We start from the raw sequence: 18,557 nt of genomic DNA, 5'->3' as shown, positions 1-18,557 counted from the left end.
ATACAGTGGTGCCTCGTATTACGAGCGCACCGTATAACGACGAATCCGCATAGCGATCCCTTTTCCGGGATCGCTAATGCGGAGGCATAGCGTCGGCCCCAATGGGCAAAACTCGCTTAACGATCTTCCATGTGGGGGGCCCGTTGGAAGGAGCCGCCGCTGCCGCCGCGAGAGTGATGCGGGGCCGTGCTGGCCGGGGAGGAAAGCAGGCGGCGAGATAGGCAGGCGGAGGGAGGGAAGTGGCGCGCGCTCGTGCGTCCGCCTCCCTTCTTCGTCCTCCTCCCCCCACACTTTCCCTCTTCCTCCTCCTATCTCTTCTCCCGCCGCTGGGGAGGAACACAGGCGGCAAGACAGGCAGGCGGAGGGAGGGAAGTGGTGCGCGCTCGTGCGTCCGCCTCCCTTCTTTGTCCTCCTCCCCCCACACTTTCCCTCTTCCTCCTCCTCCCTCTTCTGCCGCCGCTGGGGAGGAACACAGGCAGGCAGATGGAGGAAAGAAAGTGGCGCGCGGTCGTGTGTCCGCCCCCCTTTCCCTCTTCCTCCTCCTCCTCTTGCCCTCGGGCGATCGGCTGTTGCCGGACACCCAAAATGGCCACACGCGTTTTCGCGCCCTCCCCTCGGTTACCGAGGGCGCGAAAATGGCTGCCGGACCCCGGGAGCATCGCTGAACAGTGAGTTTTGGGCCGATTTGGAACGCATTAAACGATGTTTAATGCATTCCAATGGCTTTTTTTGTCCCGTTCAGCGATGTTTCGCTATAGCGAAGGTTAATCCGGAACGGATAAACCTCGCTATGCGAGGCACCACTGTAGTTCTAACCTAGGTGGTGGCTAAAAGGAATTGAGGGGACTTCTGATGGGTGCAGAATGCGCTCCATAGAGGAACGTTCCACTAATCACATGTCTTAAAGCTCTGGAAACTTCCAAGAGGTCCTGATCAGGTACACTACAACCCAATTGTGTGCATTCACAGAGGCCATGAAGAAGAACTCCTTTGTATTGCTATGTAGCTTTATCTCTCTTCTTAAAATATGTGAAAGTTATTCTGGCTTGGATCCAGACAAAGTTTGCTATGCTTGGTTCTTTGCCAGAATGACTGATAGGGACATAGGCTAGCTTTTCACATCAGATTCAGTGGGACGTGTATTTGACTAGGTTATGGTGCAATCTTCTGCCTGTTGGGAGTGGACCTCCAGTCCAGGACGGCTAATCCTTCATGAGGCAGGAGAAGAGCTCAGAAAGGCCTTTAAGCAGCACACTTTTTAAAAATTGTAATGGCTTTTGTTTTTCAAGAGAGGAAGCAATTCGTGCCACGTGCCTTCATTTAGATTGCTCAGATAATTAAAGATGTCTACACATATAAAGAAGAAAAAAAAGGAAGGAGAAGCAGACCTAAAATGTTAAAACATAAAACAGCACAAGAACCACCAGTGCAAGAACAAAGAGGTGTACCAACCCACTTCAGTTGAAAAAATGGCCCTACAATATCTGAGAGAAAACAAGAAAATAGTAAGATATAGTGAGGTTTTAAATTTTGATGGTTCTATCAAAACTCAACAAGAGTTAGTAGGTCAAGGCGTTTAAATGAATTGCGATCACAATTATTATCAAGGTTTCCTAAAGATAATCAACAGGGCTTTTACTTTGACAGATTTCTTCTAGAATCAGAAGGAAAATGTATTAAGCTATTATATAATTTTCTGTTAGATTTTGAAACACAAGATGAAGTGGTAAGGCATGTATGATTAAATGGGCACAGAATGTAGGACATAATATTGAACTGGATCAATGGGAACAAATTTGGAAAACAAATATAAAATTAACTAAATCTGTTGTATTTAAAGAGAATATATACAAAATGTTTTACAGATGGTACGTGACCCCCCACAACACTGGCTAAAATAAGCACCCAGATTTCAAATATATGTTGGAAATATAAACAGAAAGAAGGAACATTTTATCACATGTGGTGGATGTGCAAAGACGCCCAAAGAGACTGGAATACAGTGAATCAGATGCCACAAGAGATATTAGAAACTTCAATACCGATGGTACCAGAACTATTCCTATTAAATATATTGCCAGATATACTAGACTCTGAAAAATCACATTTAGCTATTCATATTATAACAGCAGCAAGAATAGTTTTTTGTGAAATACTGGAAGGAACCTAGAACACTGCAAATAGAGGACATACTATCAGATTGGCTAGAGGCAAAAAAGAAAAAAGGCCATCGGAAAATTTGGTCACAATTATATACATGGTTACAAGGTAGATAGAATAGTGGACTGATACATAATTATCTGTATGGCTGCAGAAGAAACAGAATAAATGATGGATAAAGACTATCAGCTACATCAGTGGTTCTTAACCTTTGTTACTCGGATGTTTTTGAACTGCAACTCCCAGAAACCCCAGCCAGCACAGTTGGTGGTGAAGGCTTCTGGGAGTTGCAGTCCAAAACTCCTGAGTAACCCAAGGTTAAGAACCAGTGAGCTACATAATCAATAATTAGAATAACAATATATCTGTCTGAATTTGATTTTTCCCTCTTGCTCACTGTTTATATTTCTTTCCATGTGAAACTATCACTAGAAGAGAATGCATAGAATTACTATGAAAAAAATATTGATTTGTAACGTATCCGTTCAAATCCACCCCCTCTGAGGGTACCCTTATCCCAGCTGTCCCTTACCTTTTGTCATCTAGTCGTTAAGTTGTGTCCGCCTTGTCGTGACCCCATTGACCAGAGCACGCCAGGCCCTCCTGTCTTCCACTGCCTCCCGGAGTTTGGTCAAATGCCCCTTACCTTACCCTACTTTTATAAGGAGAAAAAAAGAAAAGAAAAAAGAAAAAAGGACTCCCTATCCAGATAAAGAGCCTCACTAAGTTGACATTGGTAGGCCAAGCTTTCCAGTCCCGAAAGGGTTGCCCAAGGCTTTCAGTCCAATGAAGAACTGGCCCCTGAGTTTCTCTGGAGTTGCCCAAAGATCAAGGGGCTGCCCCCCTGAAGGCAAGCAAGGGCTACGGGGTTGTTTAGGGCAGTGGTTCTTAACCTTTGTTACTCGGATGCTTTTGAACTGCAACTCCCAGAAGCCCCAGTCAGGACAGCTGGTGGTGAAGGCTTCTGGGAGTTGCAGTCCAAAACTCCTGAGTAACCCAAGGTTAAGAACCAGTGGTTTAGGGCTTCCCTACAGCAGATTCCTTGGCTTTAAGAAGAGCTGCAGTTATGGCACTCCTATCAGAATCCGCTAGAGAAGAGGCAAGCCCTAAGAAAAAAAGAACTTATTTAAAATGTAGAGTTTCTTAGAATTCCTTCATTCCTGTCTCAGATCATACTTTTGCTGTGCAGTTGTATTGTCTCTCTCATATTTCACACTCCTCTTACCTCTATTGCAGCTGGTTTCCCCCTCTTTCCGTTTCTTTTCTTGGTGTTTCTTGATATCATTGAGTTGTTCTAAAGATTCACGTGTCCACAAGACATGTCCAAAAAAAAGATGCCCATGTTATACAGTGATTTCACTCATCACAGAAACAGTCAGGAACACTTAGCTGAGTAGACTACAGTTTGTTCAGAGAACGTCATTGGCATCATAGCCTATACTGCTCATTATTCTCCTTCCATTTTTATCAAGCACTCTTAAAATTGGATAGCATTAAAAATGTTTATATTACTTGGATCTTGAATGGCAGATGAGTTCTTTTGGAACAGCATCTTTTCTAGCTGCAGTAAAGCCTAGAATACTGACTGAGAACACAGCTGTGCTTTCTGGTAGACCTGGTAGCGTGTGGTCCATACATACATGTTCACTGCCCTGTTGGTTCTAAAAAGGCTTTGGGCAACCTCTCTGGGGAAATCTGGAATCTAGAAAAAGTCTATTTATTCACCTGGGCTCAAGCCCCCTCCCCCCGCATTATTTCCTAAGTTTACTCTACCACATGTGATGGTCTTTTGGAGTAGATCATAGATCAATGCAGGAGGTGCACCTACCCATTCAACTTGCAGTCCAATGCTAGGCTGTGCTGTATAGGCACCACAGAAAATACTAAAGCAGTGGTCCCCAACCTTGGGCCTCCAGATGTTCTTGAACTACAACTCCCAGAAAACTTCACCACCACTTCTGCTGGCCAGGATTTCTGGGAATTGAAGTCCAAGAACATCTGGAGCCCAAGGTTGGGGACCACTGCACTAAAGTACATTCCAGAACAACAGAAAGGGAAGTTATCCTATGCTGGCTATGAGAAAAGGAACCCCAAATCCAATACTATGGCATCACTATTGAAGGGCATGCAAAAAACTCACAAGGGTTTATGCTCAGGGCCATTCCTCTGGGGACGGGGTGTTTGTCTTCTCCAGCACACCTCCCTGCCTCTGTTTCTCCTGATTGGATGACACCACCTGCTCTACTCGCTCAAGCAAAAGGTGAGCAGGACGAGGGATGTGGAGGAGGAAAACCTTTGGTTTGCTTTTCTTGTCAGTTCTTTTTCTCGGGGGGAGGGGGGTCCTCTTTGGGTTTGGGGTCTTTTTGGTAAACCCAAAAGGCTCCACTACTGCTACCTCATTCCCAGCACTCTCTACCAGTCTATCTCGACGAGCCGTGATGTCTGAAAACTTTGCACTAAGCAGGCAAGTCACTGTGCAGTCCTCACAACCATCATAGACTCCTCACTCTATGTTCCTGACAATCAAATATCCCACGACGAGAAGCCCCATTCCTTCCTCCCCACAAGGAGTATCCTCCGTGCAAGTGGATACAGGCCCATCACCTGAAGAAGGTTTCCCTCTTGTCCAGATATGTGTCCTCCAGCCCGGAGACTTCCAAGCCCAGCAGCTGAGGAGCTGCTTGCCTGTGTGTAGAACAATGCCTGAAGGTCCCTGGAAGTCTTACTGTGGGCCCTCTCTGTCTCTGCTTCTCCCAGTCTGCAACCAAGACCTCAAGGGAGCGAAACTGTTCCCTGAGTTCATGGAGCTTCTTGCAACAAGGACACACCCATGACTTTTGTCCAAGAGTCATATAGTTATACATATGACTTTCAGTGCAAAACAAAGGATAGCCCCCAAACAACTAGTCTGACTGCATGTAGATATGTTTGTTGCTCTTGTTTAATCATTAAGTCGTATCCGACTCTTCGTGACCCCATGGACCAGAGTACACCAGGTGCTCCTGTCTTCCACTGCCTCCCAGAGTTGGGTCAAATTCATGTTGGTAGCTTCGGTGACACTGTCCAAACATCTCATCCTCTGTTGTCCCCTTCTCCTCTTTTCCCAACATCAGGGTCTTTTCTAAGGAGTCTTCTCTTCTTATGAGATGGCCAAAGTACTGGAGCCTCAGCTTTAGGATCTGTCCTTCCAGTGAGCACTCAGGGTTGATTTCCTTCAGAATTGATAGGTCTGATCTCCTTGCTGTCCAGAGGAATCTAAAAAGTCTCCTCCAGCACCACAATTCAAAAGCATCAATTCTTCAGCAGTCAGCTTTCCTTATGGTCCAGCTCTTACATCCATCCATCAGTACTGCGAAAACCATAACTTTGACTATGTGACCCTTTGTCCGCAAGGTGATGTCTCTGCTTTTTTAGATGCTGTCGAGGATTGTCATCGCTTTCCTCCCAAGAAGCAGGTGTCTTTCGATTTCGTGGTTGCTGTCCCCATCTGCAGTGATCACGGAGCCCAAGAAAGTAAAATCTGTCACTGCCTCCATATCTTCCCCTTCTATTTCCCAGTAGGTGATGGGGCCAGTGGCCATGATCTTAGGGTTTTTTTATGTTGAGCTTCAGACCATTTTTGCACTCTCCTCTTTCACCCTCAATAAGAGATTCTTTAATTGGTTGTTGTGGGTTTTTCGGGCTCTTTGGCTGTGTTCTGAAGGTTGTTCTTCCTAACATTTCGCCACTCTCTGTGGCCGGCATCTTCAGACGACAGCACAGATTCTTTAATTCCTCCTCACTTTCTGCCATCAAAGTGGTATCATCTTATATCTGAGGTTGTTGATATTTCTTCCGGCAGTCTTAATTCCAGTTTGGAATTCATCCAGTCCAGCCTTTCACATGTGTTCTGTATGTAAGTTAAATAAGCAGGAGACAATACACAGCCTTGTCACACTCCTTTTCCAATTTCCCAGTTGTTCCATATCTAGTTTTAGCTGTTGCTTCCTGTCCCACATATAGATTTCTCAGGAGACAGATAAGGTGGTCTGGCACCACCATTTCTTTAAGAACTTGCTATAGTTTGTTTTGGTCAACACAGCCAAAGGGTTTTGCATAGTCAATTAAGCAGAAGTAGATGTTTTTCTGGAACTCTCTGGCTTTCTCCACAATCCAGCACATGTTAACAATTTGGTCTCTAGTTCCTTCAAAAAACAGGCCCTGGCTTCGGCACCCTTCACACCCACAGTCTGGTTCCAATATGGGGATGACACCTTCACAATTTAGAACCACAGCGAAGAAAAACTGGAAGAATTTCTAAACCATCTTAACAACATCCCCCCAAATATTTAATTCACCATGGAAAAAGAAATAGAGGGCCAACTCCCATTCTTAGATGCCATGGTCATACAAAACACTGACCTCCTATTGGGACACAAAGTCTACAGAAAACCCACCCACAGACCGCTACCTACACAAAAACTCCAACCACCACCCACAACAACAAAGACACATAATCAAAACACTGGTATCAGAACTGTGAAGCTCAATTTCTCAGCACCGAACTCAACCATCTGAATTGGGCCCTACAGGCAAATGGCTACTCCAAGAATGAAATCAGAAGAGCCATCAAACCGAGAAAACAACACCAAACTGAAGAGGAAAAACAGCCACCCACAAATAAAGTATTTCTGCCATACATCAAAGGGGTCACGGACCGCATGGGGAAACTTTTGAAAAAACACAACCTACAAACAGTATTCAGACCCACCGCAAAAATACTACAAATGTTACGGTCAGCAAAGGACAAAAGGGACCCCCTCACCACTGCAGGAGTATACCGGATACCTTGCAGTTGTGGACAGCTATATATTGGAACCCCAAAATGCAGCATTCACACCAAAATCAAAGAACATGAGACTAAAACAGACTAAAACAACCGAAAAAAATCAGCAGTAGCTCAACATACCCTAAAACAAGCTGCACATGAAATTCTATTTCAAAATACAGTGGTGCCCCGCTTGATGACAATAATCCGTTCCAGCAAAATCGCTGTACAATGAAATTGTCGTCAAGCAAAATAAAAAAACCCATTGGAATGCATTGAAAACCATTCAAAGCATTCCAATGGGCGAAATACCATCCAGCGAAGATCCTCGTTAGGGCGGCCATTTTGGCTAGAGTTTAAATCTAGATTTTAAATTTCAGTCTAGTTTAAGCTTTCGGCACTAACCTGTGTTTCCCCCCCACACTTCTTTTATCCTAATCCTGTTGTGCTTGGGCTCCTGCTCATGAGGAGACTCTGGTCCTAATCAGAGTAGACCTGCTTAGCCCTGAGCTGTAATTCTCTGCAGGAACAGATCCCTGTCCACTTCCTGCCTTGCTCCTTTTCTTATCTCCACCTGTCTTGAGCCCTGTGTCCTACTTACTGTCTTTTTAACCTCTCTCAGGGGTTAAATGAAATACTGTACACTTAAACATTTCATTTCAACCTGTTTCTTTATGTTTTATGCAGTGGACATGTCCACAAAAGCTTACATTAAAGTACAGTATAATGGTTAGTCTTTTAAGGTGCCACAAATTTTTATCTTTTTTTTTGTCTTGTCTTGTTTCTTTGAGTTTTGCCTGATATTCTTGCACAGGCTAATAGGGCTACCTATTCTCTCTATATTGTTTCCACCTTCATTCTCTCCTGGTCACATAGTGTCCTTCCATTAGGAATTCAGCATTCCTAATTAGGGTTTCTCTTGGATTTCTTTAAACTTCTGGAAGAGATCGCTTGTCTCCCCCCCCCCCAATATGTTGTTGTCTTCTTTTCTCTGTGGTTTTTATGTTCCTTTTAAAAAACCTATGTGGAGTTACCTAAATAAACATAACATTGTCTTTCTTTATTTCCATTTATATAATCTGGCTTTGACCCAGGCAGAGGACCCGCTATCCAGATAAAACGTGGGGCACAGTTATCTGGTGCTGACTTAGAATGGCCTTTGAGGTGAAGGTCCCATGTCTCTTCATCTAGCTCATTCAGATAATTAAAAATCTCTATGCATATAAAGAAAAAAGTGGGTTTGGGAGGGAGGGGAAAAATTGAGACCAAAAACGTTAAATCACAAAACAGAACAAACAAACCACTCGCATAACAACAAAAAAGCATACCAACCCACTTCAGCTGAAAAAAGACGCCTGGTCCAGATAAAGAGCCACACAGAGTTGAAATCGGAAGGCCAAGCTTTCCTAGCCCGAAAGGGTTGCCCAAGGCCTTCAGTCCAATGAAGAACAGTCACAATTATCTCTGAGGTTACAGCCGAGTTCCTCTGGAGTGGCCCAAAGATCAAGGGGCTGCCCCTGAAGGCAAGCAAGGGCTACGGGATGGTCTAGGCCGGGCTTCCCTACAGCAGCTTCCTTGGATTTAAGAAGAGTTGGAGTTACTGCACTCCTCTCTCAAACCACTAGAGGGCAGTCAAAGTCTAGAAAAAGAGACCTTATGACAGATGAGCACAAACCGAACCATGAACCACAAAACCTGACAAATTGGACTGGTTCCTGGTTCGGTTTGCAACCCAGTGCAGGAATCCTATTTTGGCAAAGCAAAAGAAAGACCCAAACTTTTTTCTCTTTGGCATTTCATTTGTTTCAGCAAAATGGATGCCCACCTGCTCCTTACCACTGCCCTTGTCACCTCCACCGACCTGCCCTTGCCCCTGCTGCCTTTGCCACCATCGCCACCACCGTCAGGGGCAGTGGGCCAATTTCCCTTCCTGCAACTTCTACGCATGTGCCCACCTATCACCTGAGCAGCGAGCACATGTGCACTGGCTCTGAGAAGGGAAGCCGGCTTGCTGGCTCTAAGTTTCCCTGCACAAACTAAAAAAAAAAAAAAAAAAAAAAAAAAAAAAAAAAAAAAAAAAACCTGAACCATAATGAACCAGTTTTCTAGGTGCCCATCTATAGACCTTATCCAAAATGTAGAGTAACTAATATTTCCTTCATCCCTGGATCCGATTCCTTCACACCATCACTGTGCAGTTGTATTCTCCCTCCCATATTTCACACTCCCCTTACCTTCCAGGTTTCTGAAGCGCAGTTCCTCCTGATCCCTGTTCTTGTTCAGATAGACATCAAGGACTTCATTTTAAGAGGCACGTGTTCGAAAGACATGTCAAGAAAGAGGACAAACACGTTATACAGTGATTTCACTCATTGTGGAAACAGTCATGAACACTCAACTGAAAGCTCCACAGATTCTGCAGAGAATGTCATTGGCATCACAGCCTCGACTGCTCATTATTCTCTTTAAATTTTTATCATGTACTTTTACAAGAAATGACTAACATTAAAAATGTATTATGTCGATGTTGAATGGCAGACGAGCTGTTTTGGATCTACATGTTTTGTTGCTGCGGAAAAGCAGCCCATTCATCTTGCAATCCAATCTTAAACTTTCCTATGTAGAAGCACCAGAGAAAAGAGTGAAGTACATTCAGGTACAGCAGAAAGAAAAATATCTCCTGTGCTGCCTACGAGGACAGGAACCCCAAATCCATTACTATGGCTTGACTTTTAAAGGCCATGCAAAATAAATAAATAAACCACATGGGTTTGTGCTCAGGGCCAACCCTCCTGGGGAGCCTCTTCTCCAGCACACCTCCCATCCCTTGGTTGGATGCCACGACGCGCTCTACTTGCCCAGGAAGAAGGTGAGCAGGACAAGGGATGTGGAGCAGGAAAACCTTCGGCTTGCTTTTGTTGCCAGTTCTTTTTTTGGGGGGAGGGGGGTCCTCTTTGGGTTTGGGGTCCTTTTAGTAAACCCAAAGGCTCCACATTTTTCATGTGCCTTAATCTCAGTTTTCCTCGTTAACGTCCCTGCTCTGGACCAAGATAAGCCCTACAGCACCTTCAAACCTACTCCAGAGAATCAGAGTCAAGGAACAGGCATCTGCTCCCAAAGCAGGAAGTACAAAAGGGCAAGAGAAACAAATGGAAATCATCAGGTGTGTGCACTTGGCAAATTTCTGCAGTGATCATGGAGCCCAAGAAAGTAAAATCTGTCACTGCCTCCATATCTTCCCCTTCTATTTGCCAGGAGGTGATGTGACCAGTGGCCATGATCTTAGTTTTTTTGCTTCTTGTCCCACGTATAAGTTTCTCAGGAAATAAATAAGGTGTTGAGGCACTCCCATTTCTTTAAGGGCTTGCCATAGTTTGCTGTGGTCCACACAGTCAAAGGCTTTTGCATAGTCAATGAAGCAGAAGTAGATGTTTTTCTGGAACTCTCTGGCGTTCTCCACAATCCAGCACATGTTAGCAATTTGGTCTCTAGTTCCTCTGCCCCTTCGGAATCCAGCTTGTACTTCTGGGAGTTCTAGGTCCACATATTGCTGAAGCCTATTTTGGAGGATTTTGAGCATAACCTTGCCAGCATGGGAAATGAGTGCAATTGTAGGGTAGCTGGAGCATTCTTTGGCACTGCCCTTCTTGGGGACTGGTATGTATACTGATCTTTTCCAGTCCTCTGGCCACTGTTGAGTTTTCTAAATTTGCTGGCATATTGAATGTAGCACCTTAACAGCATCATCTTTTAAGATTTTAAATAGTTCAACTGAAATGTCATCACCTCCACTGGCCTTGTTGTTAGCCAGGTTTTCTAAGGCCCACTTGACTTCACTCTCCAGGATGTCTGGCTCAAGGTCAGCAACTACCTTGTCTGGGTTGTACGGGATATCCACATCTTTCTGATATAATTCCTCTGTGTATTCTTGCCACCTCTTCTTGATGTCTTCTGCTTCTGTTAGGTCCCTCCCATTCTTGTCCTTTATCATGTTCATCTTCGCACAAAATGTTCCTCTAATATCTCCAATTTTCCTGAACAGATCTCTGGTTTTTCCTTTTCTGTTATTTTCCTCTATTTATTTGCATTGTTCATTTAAGAAGGCCCCCTTGTCTCTCCTTACTATTCTTTGGAAGTCTGCATTTAATTTTCTGTAGCCTTCCCTATCTCCCTTGCATTTTGTTTCCCTTCTCCTTTCTGCTATTTGTAAGGCCTCATTGGACATCCACTTTGCTTTCTTGCATTGCCTTTTCTTTGGGATGGTTTTCGTTGCTGCCTCCTGTACAATGTTACGAGCCTCTATCCAAAGTTCTTCAGGCACTCTGTCCACCAAATCTAGTTCCTTAAATCTGTTCTTTACTTCCACTGTGTATTCATAAGGGATTTGGTTTAGATTATACCGGAGTAGCCCAGTGGTTTTTCCTACTATCTTCAGTTTAAGCTTGAATTTTGCTATGAGAAGCTGATGATCAGAGCCAAAGTCAGCTCCAGGTCTTGTTTTTGCTGACTGTATAGAGCTTCTCCATCTTTGGCTGCAGAGAATATAATCAATCTGATTTCAATATTGCCCATCTGGTGATTTCCATGTATAGAGTCGCCTCTTGTGTTGTTGGAAAAGAGTGTTTGTGATGACCAGCTTGTTCTCTTGACAAAACTCTATTAGCCTTTGCCCTGCTTCGTTTTGAACTTCAAGGCCAAACTTCCCTGTTGTTCCTTTTATCTCTTGGCTCCCTACTTTAGCATTCCAGTCCCCTAGAATGAGAAGAACATCTTTCTTTGGTGTCAGTTCTAGAAGGTGTTGTAAATCTTCATAAAATTGTCCAATTTCAGTCTCCTCAGCAATGGTGGTTGGTGCATAAACTTGGATTTTTGTGATGTTGAAAGGTCTGCCTTGGATTCGTACTGACATCATTCTATCATTTTTGAGATTATATCCCATTACAGCTTTTCCCACACTTTTGTTGACTGTGAAGGCTACTCCATTCCTTCTATGGGATTCTTGCCCACAATAGTAGATATGATCATCATCTGAGCTGAATTCGCCCATTCCTGTCCATTTTAGTTCACTGATGCCCAGGATGTTGATGTTTATTCTTGCCATTTCCTGTTTGACCACCTCCAGCTTCCCAAGGTTCATAGATCTTACATTCCAGGTTCCTATGCAGTATTTTTCTTTGCAGCATTGGACTTTCCTTTCACTTTCAGGCACGTCCACAGCTGAGCGTCCTTTCGGCTTTGGCACAACTACTTCATTAGCTGTGGAGCTACTTGTAATTGTCCTCCACTCTTCCTCAGTAGCACGTTGGACGCCTTTCGACCTGAGGGGCCCATCTTCCAGCGTCATATCTTTTCGCCTTTTCTTTCTGATCATGGGGTGTTCTTGGCAAAGATACTGGAGTGGCATTGCCATTTTCTACTCCAGGTGGATTTCGTTTAGTCGGAACTCTCCACTATGTCCTGTCCGTCTTGGGTGTCCCTGCACGGCATAGCCCATAGCTTCTCTGAGTTACTGAAGCCCCTTCGCCACGACAAGGCAGCAATCCTAGTAGATAGCAATGCTAGTAGATAGCAAAAGCAGTTGCTATGTGTTGTATCTGCTGCTATCTCACCTTTACCTTGACATGCTTGCTTGTTCTTTGATTAAGCTTGCTTTTTTTCTTCTTCTGAAGCTAAGGCATTTTGTTCAGTTTTACCAGCAACCTCTTTTTGGTATGTATTTTTTTTTTGTCTTGTATGTTTAGTAAAGTTTATGTTACATTTTTTACATACAAGCTCTCAGTTTTCTTTTATTAAGCCGCGCATGGCAAATGGGTGGTTTCAAGTATGTTTGATATTTTTATAGTAGATTCATATTGAGTTACTTCTTTATATATTGTTTGTTTGCTGTCTTCTTTTTTATCCACCTTCGCTGCTCACTGAGTATCCTACACTGCTGTTTGCCCTCATCCAGCCCATTACTGATACCAAGCACCGGTTTAGAATCAAGACAGCTTCCTTGGGATTATATAGAAAGGAGAAAAAGAGCTGGGTGGTGACACTGAATTTCAAAACTCTGGACAGGTTCTCCCAGCAGTTTCATGTACAGTCGTGCCCCACTTAACTATTACCCCGTATAACAATGAATCCGCTTCACGACAATGTTTTTGCGAACGCAATAGCGATCGCAAAACAATGTTTTAATGGAGTTTTTTCACTTTGCTATGATCGGTTCCCTGCTTTGGGAACTGATTCTTCACATTATGACGATCAAAACAGCTGATCGTTGGGTTTTCAAAATGGCCGCCAGGTGCTCAGAATGGCTCCCTGCTGTTTTTAGGAGGCATTTTTTGCTAGACAGGCACCCGAAAATGGCTGCCGTATGGAGGATCTTCACTGGACGATTAGGCATTTCGCCCATTGGAACGCATTAACCAGTTTTTAATGTGTTTCAATGGGTTTTTTAATTTCGTTTTTGACATTTTCGCTCTGCAGCGATTTTGCTGGAACAAATTAACGTTGTCAAGCGAGGCACCACTGTAGATGTTAAGAAGCATGGGGGGCAAAGCAGAACCTTGAGGGTAAGCTGGATTCCCCTAGCACCACCTTCTGAGTCCTCCCTTCCAGGAAGGACTGGAGCTACCATAAACCAGTGCAAGATTCAGAGACGGTCCAGAAGGATACAATGGTCGTTGGTATAGTAAGCTGTTGAGAGGTCCAACAGGCCCATGCTCCCCCTGTCCAGTACCCAACACAGCTCATCCACCAAGATATATATTGTTAATTGAGAACAATGTTTCCCCTAATTTTCCAGAGTGCTGGACAGGGGCTCCATCCCATGCACATGGAGTTCTAGCAGTGACCAGAAGCAAATGGATGGCAACACTGATTTGGCTGTGCACCTCTGATGCAGCACTTGCAGCCTCACATAATTTACAAGAAACATTGGAGAGCTTAACTGAAAACATCTGACTGCAGAAAATTACAGTTTGCTCACAGAAGCACTAAACTCTACCTTTTGAAATGAACTAAGATAAAAACTATGTCTATGCCTCAGAAGAGGACAAAAAATAAGGAAAGGTATGTAGATTCTTATAGTCTGTTATTGCTTTTATCAAGACAAGCATTCTGTCCTGGAGTTGGCAGGAAAAATACAGAAACAATCAGAACAAGACCAGGTACTTGTACAGGAACAAATGCTCCCTCTGGATGAGACCCATTCTGGTTTTGCCAACTGTTTCTGGGCAGAGACGATGCAATTACCTATCTCCTTGTTTCCTTCATAATCACTGGAGAGCCAGCGGGAGGGCATGAAATCAGACATATTTCCTGAAAGACCCTTCTGTCCTTTAGTAAGATGCCGGGCTACACATTTCTGGAGGCTTTTTGTTTGTTTGCCACACACATAGGGAATAAACCACACTTGTAGAGCTTCTGATCTTGACTCACCTGGAATGACAAGCAAAGCAATACAAGAAGGAAAGGCCAAAATATTCAGGGCAGAATTTTCTTGAAGGACAACTGCACACAGGGTCTCACACATGGAGAAGGAATGGCAACCACATTAATCAACAACACTCTGTAGTGGTTGGCATCTCCTGGTGAGATGATGGATGTGGGGCGTGGAGACCAAAGGGGTTGGGGTGAGAATGGTCTCTGTCACTCCTCCCTGAAATTCAGCACCTGTCTCCCAGCAAGGAAAGAGCACAACGTTCCTCAGATCTTTCCCAGCCTGAAATGCCTTGTTCTGAAGCACCTGTAGCACTGTCGGTGGTGTCTAGAGAGACCTCTTGTCCCACCAAGGGACAGGCAACCTTCCAGGGCCTCCCACCCGTAAGGTCTGAGACTGGGGAAAGATCCCTCCAGCCATGCTAGGCACCTTGCAAAACCAGAGTTTCTTCCCACTGGATCCACCCAGCCTGTGTCTCACTCTCATAATTAGAGAAAGGGGAGAGGAATGGAACCAGGGGCACAGCCACACGTCTTCACTACTGCTTTTCAGATGAGATATAGAGAAGAATAAGGGGGGGGAGCTGGTTGCATAATTTAAAATTGCATGCCTTCAAATCAATTCGAACTTCCAAGGTTTCTAGGTAGAGATGATTTACCATTCCACCTCCTATGGGCATCCTATAGGGCTGTACAGTTTCGGAAGGTAAAGGTTCCCCTTGACATTTTTAGTCCAGTCGTGTCCAACTCTAGGGGGCGGTGCTCAAGCCATAGAGCCAGTGCCTGTCCGAAGATAGTTTCCATTGTCACATGGCCAGCATGACTAGGGAACACCTTTTTACCTTCCCACCGAGGTGGTACCTATTTATCTACTCGCATTTACATGCTTTCCAACTGCTAGGTTGGGACGGGAGCTCACTCCGTTGCGTGGATTCGATCTTACGACGGCTGGACTTCTGACCTTGCAGCACACAAAGGCTTCTGCGGTTTAGCCCGCAGCGCCACCATGTCGGAAACCTCTGCTTAAAGGTTGTAGCTGCACTTCCTAGCAGGAAGAGGCAGCTGCCAGCAGGCGGGGTAAACCCTTATTCTGCCCTTTCAATTAGAGGCAGAGCATAAGATTGGATTTCAGCCAATCCTAGTTACGATTAGGGAACTAGTATCCTATCTGAATTATGTAATCATGCTAAGTAAATAAGTAAATAAAAGAGCTCTTTGGACAGCTGCGCTGTCTACTCCTTGAACAAAGGGGTAGGTAGACAGTAAAATACAGCTTGCCCATGACTACAGAACCTGGCTCTTTTCCCAGGACGTGACAAAAGGGAATCAAACTTCTAACCTCTAATTTGACACAGAGAGAGACCAGCTCAGCTAGCTTGTTGCATACATTGGTGGGTATTGAAAAGCCAGGAAAACAAAGTACATTTGCCATAACAGCTTGGCTCCTAAGACCCTACTGGCTTTTCAGTTATTTCCTTAATAAGGTTTTCTGCCCTGCTCCTTTCTTTAGCCAGCCACGTCATCTGCCCCTTTCCTAAGACGAGTTTCTGTTCAGTCCCTGCAGGCTTCCTTTAGCCAAGGCTGTAGCCGAAAGCCCCGCCATTTTAGAAGGAGGGGAGGCCTGAAGCGAGTCCTCTCTGTTCCCACAGCCAGACGACGAAAGCACCCGCCAGTCCCGCACCGAACAAAGCCAGGAAACCCAGGCCCACACATAGGGGTCGAGAGAAGAGCCTGCCGCCACAAAGGGGGCAGCGAAGGGGGTTTTCTCTTCTCCTGCCGGAAAGCGCGCCACAAAGCCCGCCGCTGCCAGGCTGCCTCTCGGGCCCTGAGGCAGTTGCTCCGCCGGGAGAGTTTGCCCGCCCGAACTTGGGAGGCGAGCGAGGCGACCGACGCCCACCCAAGGCACGGGGCTCGTCCTCGGGAGGCGGCCGTGCCAGGCGGGCCCGGGGCGAACCCTGGCCTTCGACGGCACCCCCTCTACGGCCCCCCCGTCCAAGCCCTCCTGGTTCCTTCTTCACACAAACACCCCCCGACTCCCCCCCCCTGCCCGCCCTTCCCTCTCCCTGTGCCCTCGCCCTGGCTCTCTGAAGGGGAGACGGGGCTCCTTTGCCGGGAATTGAACTCACCGTCCCCGTCGCCAGACTCGACACGCAAGGGACCCCGGAGAGGCGACTGGCTCCGAGCCTAGAGACGGGAAACTACTGTACAAGAAAAACGGCTCTTTCGGTTTCTGCAAGAGCTTTGACACAGGAAAAAAGTAGGGGGCGTAGGGGCGGGCCGTGCCCGTTGTTTCTTTCCGGGTCAAAAAGAATAGGATTGGCAAAGGGACAATGATCTGGGTAGAAGATGAATCCAGGACGCAGGGATTCCGATGATTTTGTATGTTATTCTTCTGGGATCCTAGCCACCTCACCTTCAAATCATAGATCCCCTCTATACCCACCGAGGGCAAGACAGGTACCGTGGATCCTTCAACGCACAGCTTTGAAGTGATGCAGCCTCACTCCACCCCACCCCCCAAAAAGATGAAGAAAATCCTTAAATTTTGTAGCACGCGAAAGACTAAACGAATTACTGTAATTTTAACCTGAGCTTCCGTGGATCAACATCTCTCAAGTCTCTTCCTCAGACGCTGGACTCCCAGGAACTGGCACCTTGAACAGGAGAACTTCCCTGCAGACGCTGGAAGTTGTTTTTTATTTATTTATTTATTTATTTATTTATTTATTTATTTATTTATTTAGCACTGGCTTTTCTTTTCTCCCAAGTTTAGAAGCTTTGCTTGACGCTCCGTTCATCAGAATTTCCACTCTAGGGAGACCCACTTGACATTACCCTTAGGTTTCTGGAGATGCCACCCTGCGCTCATCCTTTTTCCAGAAGGCCTTCAGTTCTTTCAACTACAGGTGCTGTTAAGTCGCCTCCAACTTAAGGTACCCTTATTTGTTTGTTTGCTTGTGTGCAACCTTTTTCCCCATAGAGGACCCAAGAGGGTTCACAACAATTAAAACCATACATTCGTGGGACCTTATGGAGATTAGTGATTCCCAAAATGCCCCTGTCATTAACAGCCTTGCTCAGTTCCTTCATATTCTTCATGTTTTATCTCCAGCTTCCTTAATATTTAAACCTTTTAGTACCAAACCGGCAGCCTTTGAGAGAAAGGGACGTGACACACTGATGTTTTATGTTTCCAAACCTCCTGAAAAGTGTCGGGCAATGCATACACTGAAGGATGGAACTATCCATGTGATTCCGTGACTGGAACAGGACAATGGCAGGCAGAAAAGCCCCATCCAGAGACGTTGATAATATGAAAAGACTGGAATATTCAGGCCAAAGCAGGACAATAGGGTTGATTTATTCCAACAAGAGCTACGGTGCCTTAAGAAATCATGCGTGTAGACTATTTGGCATAAATGTGAGTATTTCTCGTCTTGCCATGGTGCACATATATTATTTATTCATGCATTTATTTTAAATCACCACACCCTACATAAACAGGACCTGATGTGGCTTACAATATTAGCACAATCAAAAAAGCTGAAAAGCCAAAAAAACTCTCAAGCAGTAAAAATTTAATGTATTCATTGATTTCATGTTTGTGCTGCCCGATTAGTGCAAAGCAATTCTTTAGCTGTGGGTTTCCTGCTTTGCCAGGCAGTTGGGCTCAGTGTCCCTAGAATTCCCGCCAGCTCTGTGATTGTATTTCTCAATGTGGACCAGATCAATCTGCCATAAATCCCATGGAAAAGTGGGTATTTATGTGGTGTTTATTGTTCATGTATGTAACTGAAGGGCACAAAACCAAGATTCTCAACATTGTCTGGCAGAGGAAGTTTGTTATGCAGGCACTGGTCCCATGATCTGCCGCCCTAGAGCAGTGGTTCTTAACCTTTTTGAAAGAAACGCCCCCTTGAGCCATTGAGGAAGTTATCATCGCCCCCCCTCCCCACGGTGATGATATCCTTTTATTTATTTGTTTGTTTGTTTGTTTGTTTGTTTATTTATTTATGACACTTAAATCCAATGACCCCTGAAAACAAAATTCAATTCCAAGAAAATGAAATGCCCCAAAAAAGTAACATTTAATGATTTAGTTGCAAGCGAATTTTAAGACGCAAAAAGAAATATTAAAAAGGGCGTAAAAACAAACTGCAATGCA

General features: G+C 44.9%; 1 protein-coding gene across 1 annotated transcript in view; it reads right to left on the bottom strand.

Annotated features, from left to right (window-relative positions):
* LOC110069876 (uncharacterized) overlaps nucleotides 1-17,491 on the bottom strand; it is an 86,969-nt gene extending 69,478 nt beyond the window's left edge. Inside the window, exons 1-4 of the mRNA XM_078386113.1 lie at nucleotides 17,420-17,491; nucleotides 16,519-16,576; nucleotides 9,202-9,264; nucleotides 3,386-3,454 (exon numbers count right to left, since the gene is read on the bottom strand). Coding sequence (XP_078242239.1) covers nucleotides 3,386-3,454; nucleotides 9,202-9,264; nucleotides 16,519-16,576; nucleotides 17,420-17,491 — 262 coding nt within the window. The remainder of the gene's footprint in view (nucleotides 1-3,385; nucleotides 3,455-9,201; nucleotides 9,265-16,518; nucleotides 16,577-17,419) is intronic.
* Nucleotides 17,492-18,557: the final 1,066 nt, after the last annotated feature.

This window comes from Pogona vitticeps, chromosome 2 (assembly GCF_051106095.1).
Source record: "Pogona vitticeps strain Pit_001003342236 chromosome 2, PviZW2.1, whole genome shotgun sequence".
Taxonomy (NCBI): domain Eukaryota; kingdom Metazoa; phylum Chordata; class Lepidosauria; order Squamata; family Agamidae; genus Pogona; species Pogona vitticeps.
The sequence above is the reverse complement of the archived record's forward strand: the minus strand, read 5'-3'. Positions and strand labels throughout refer to the sequence as shown.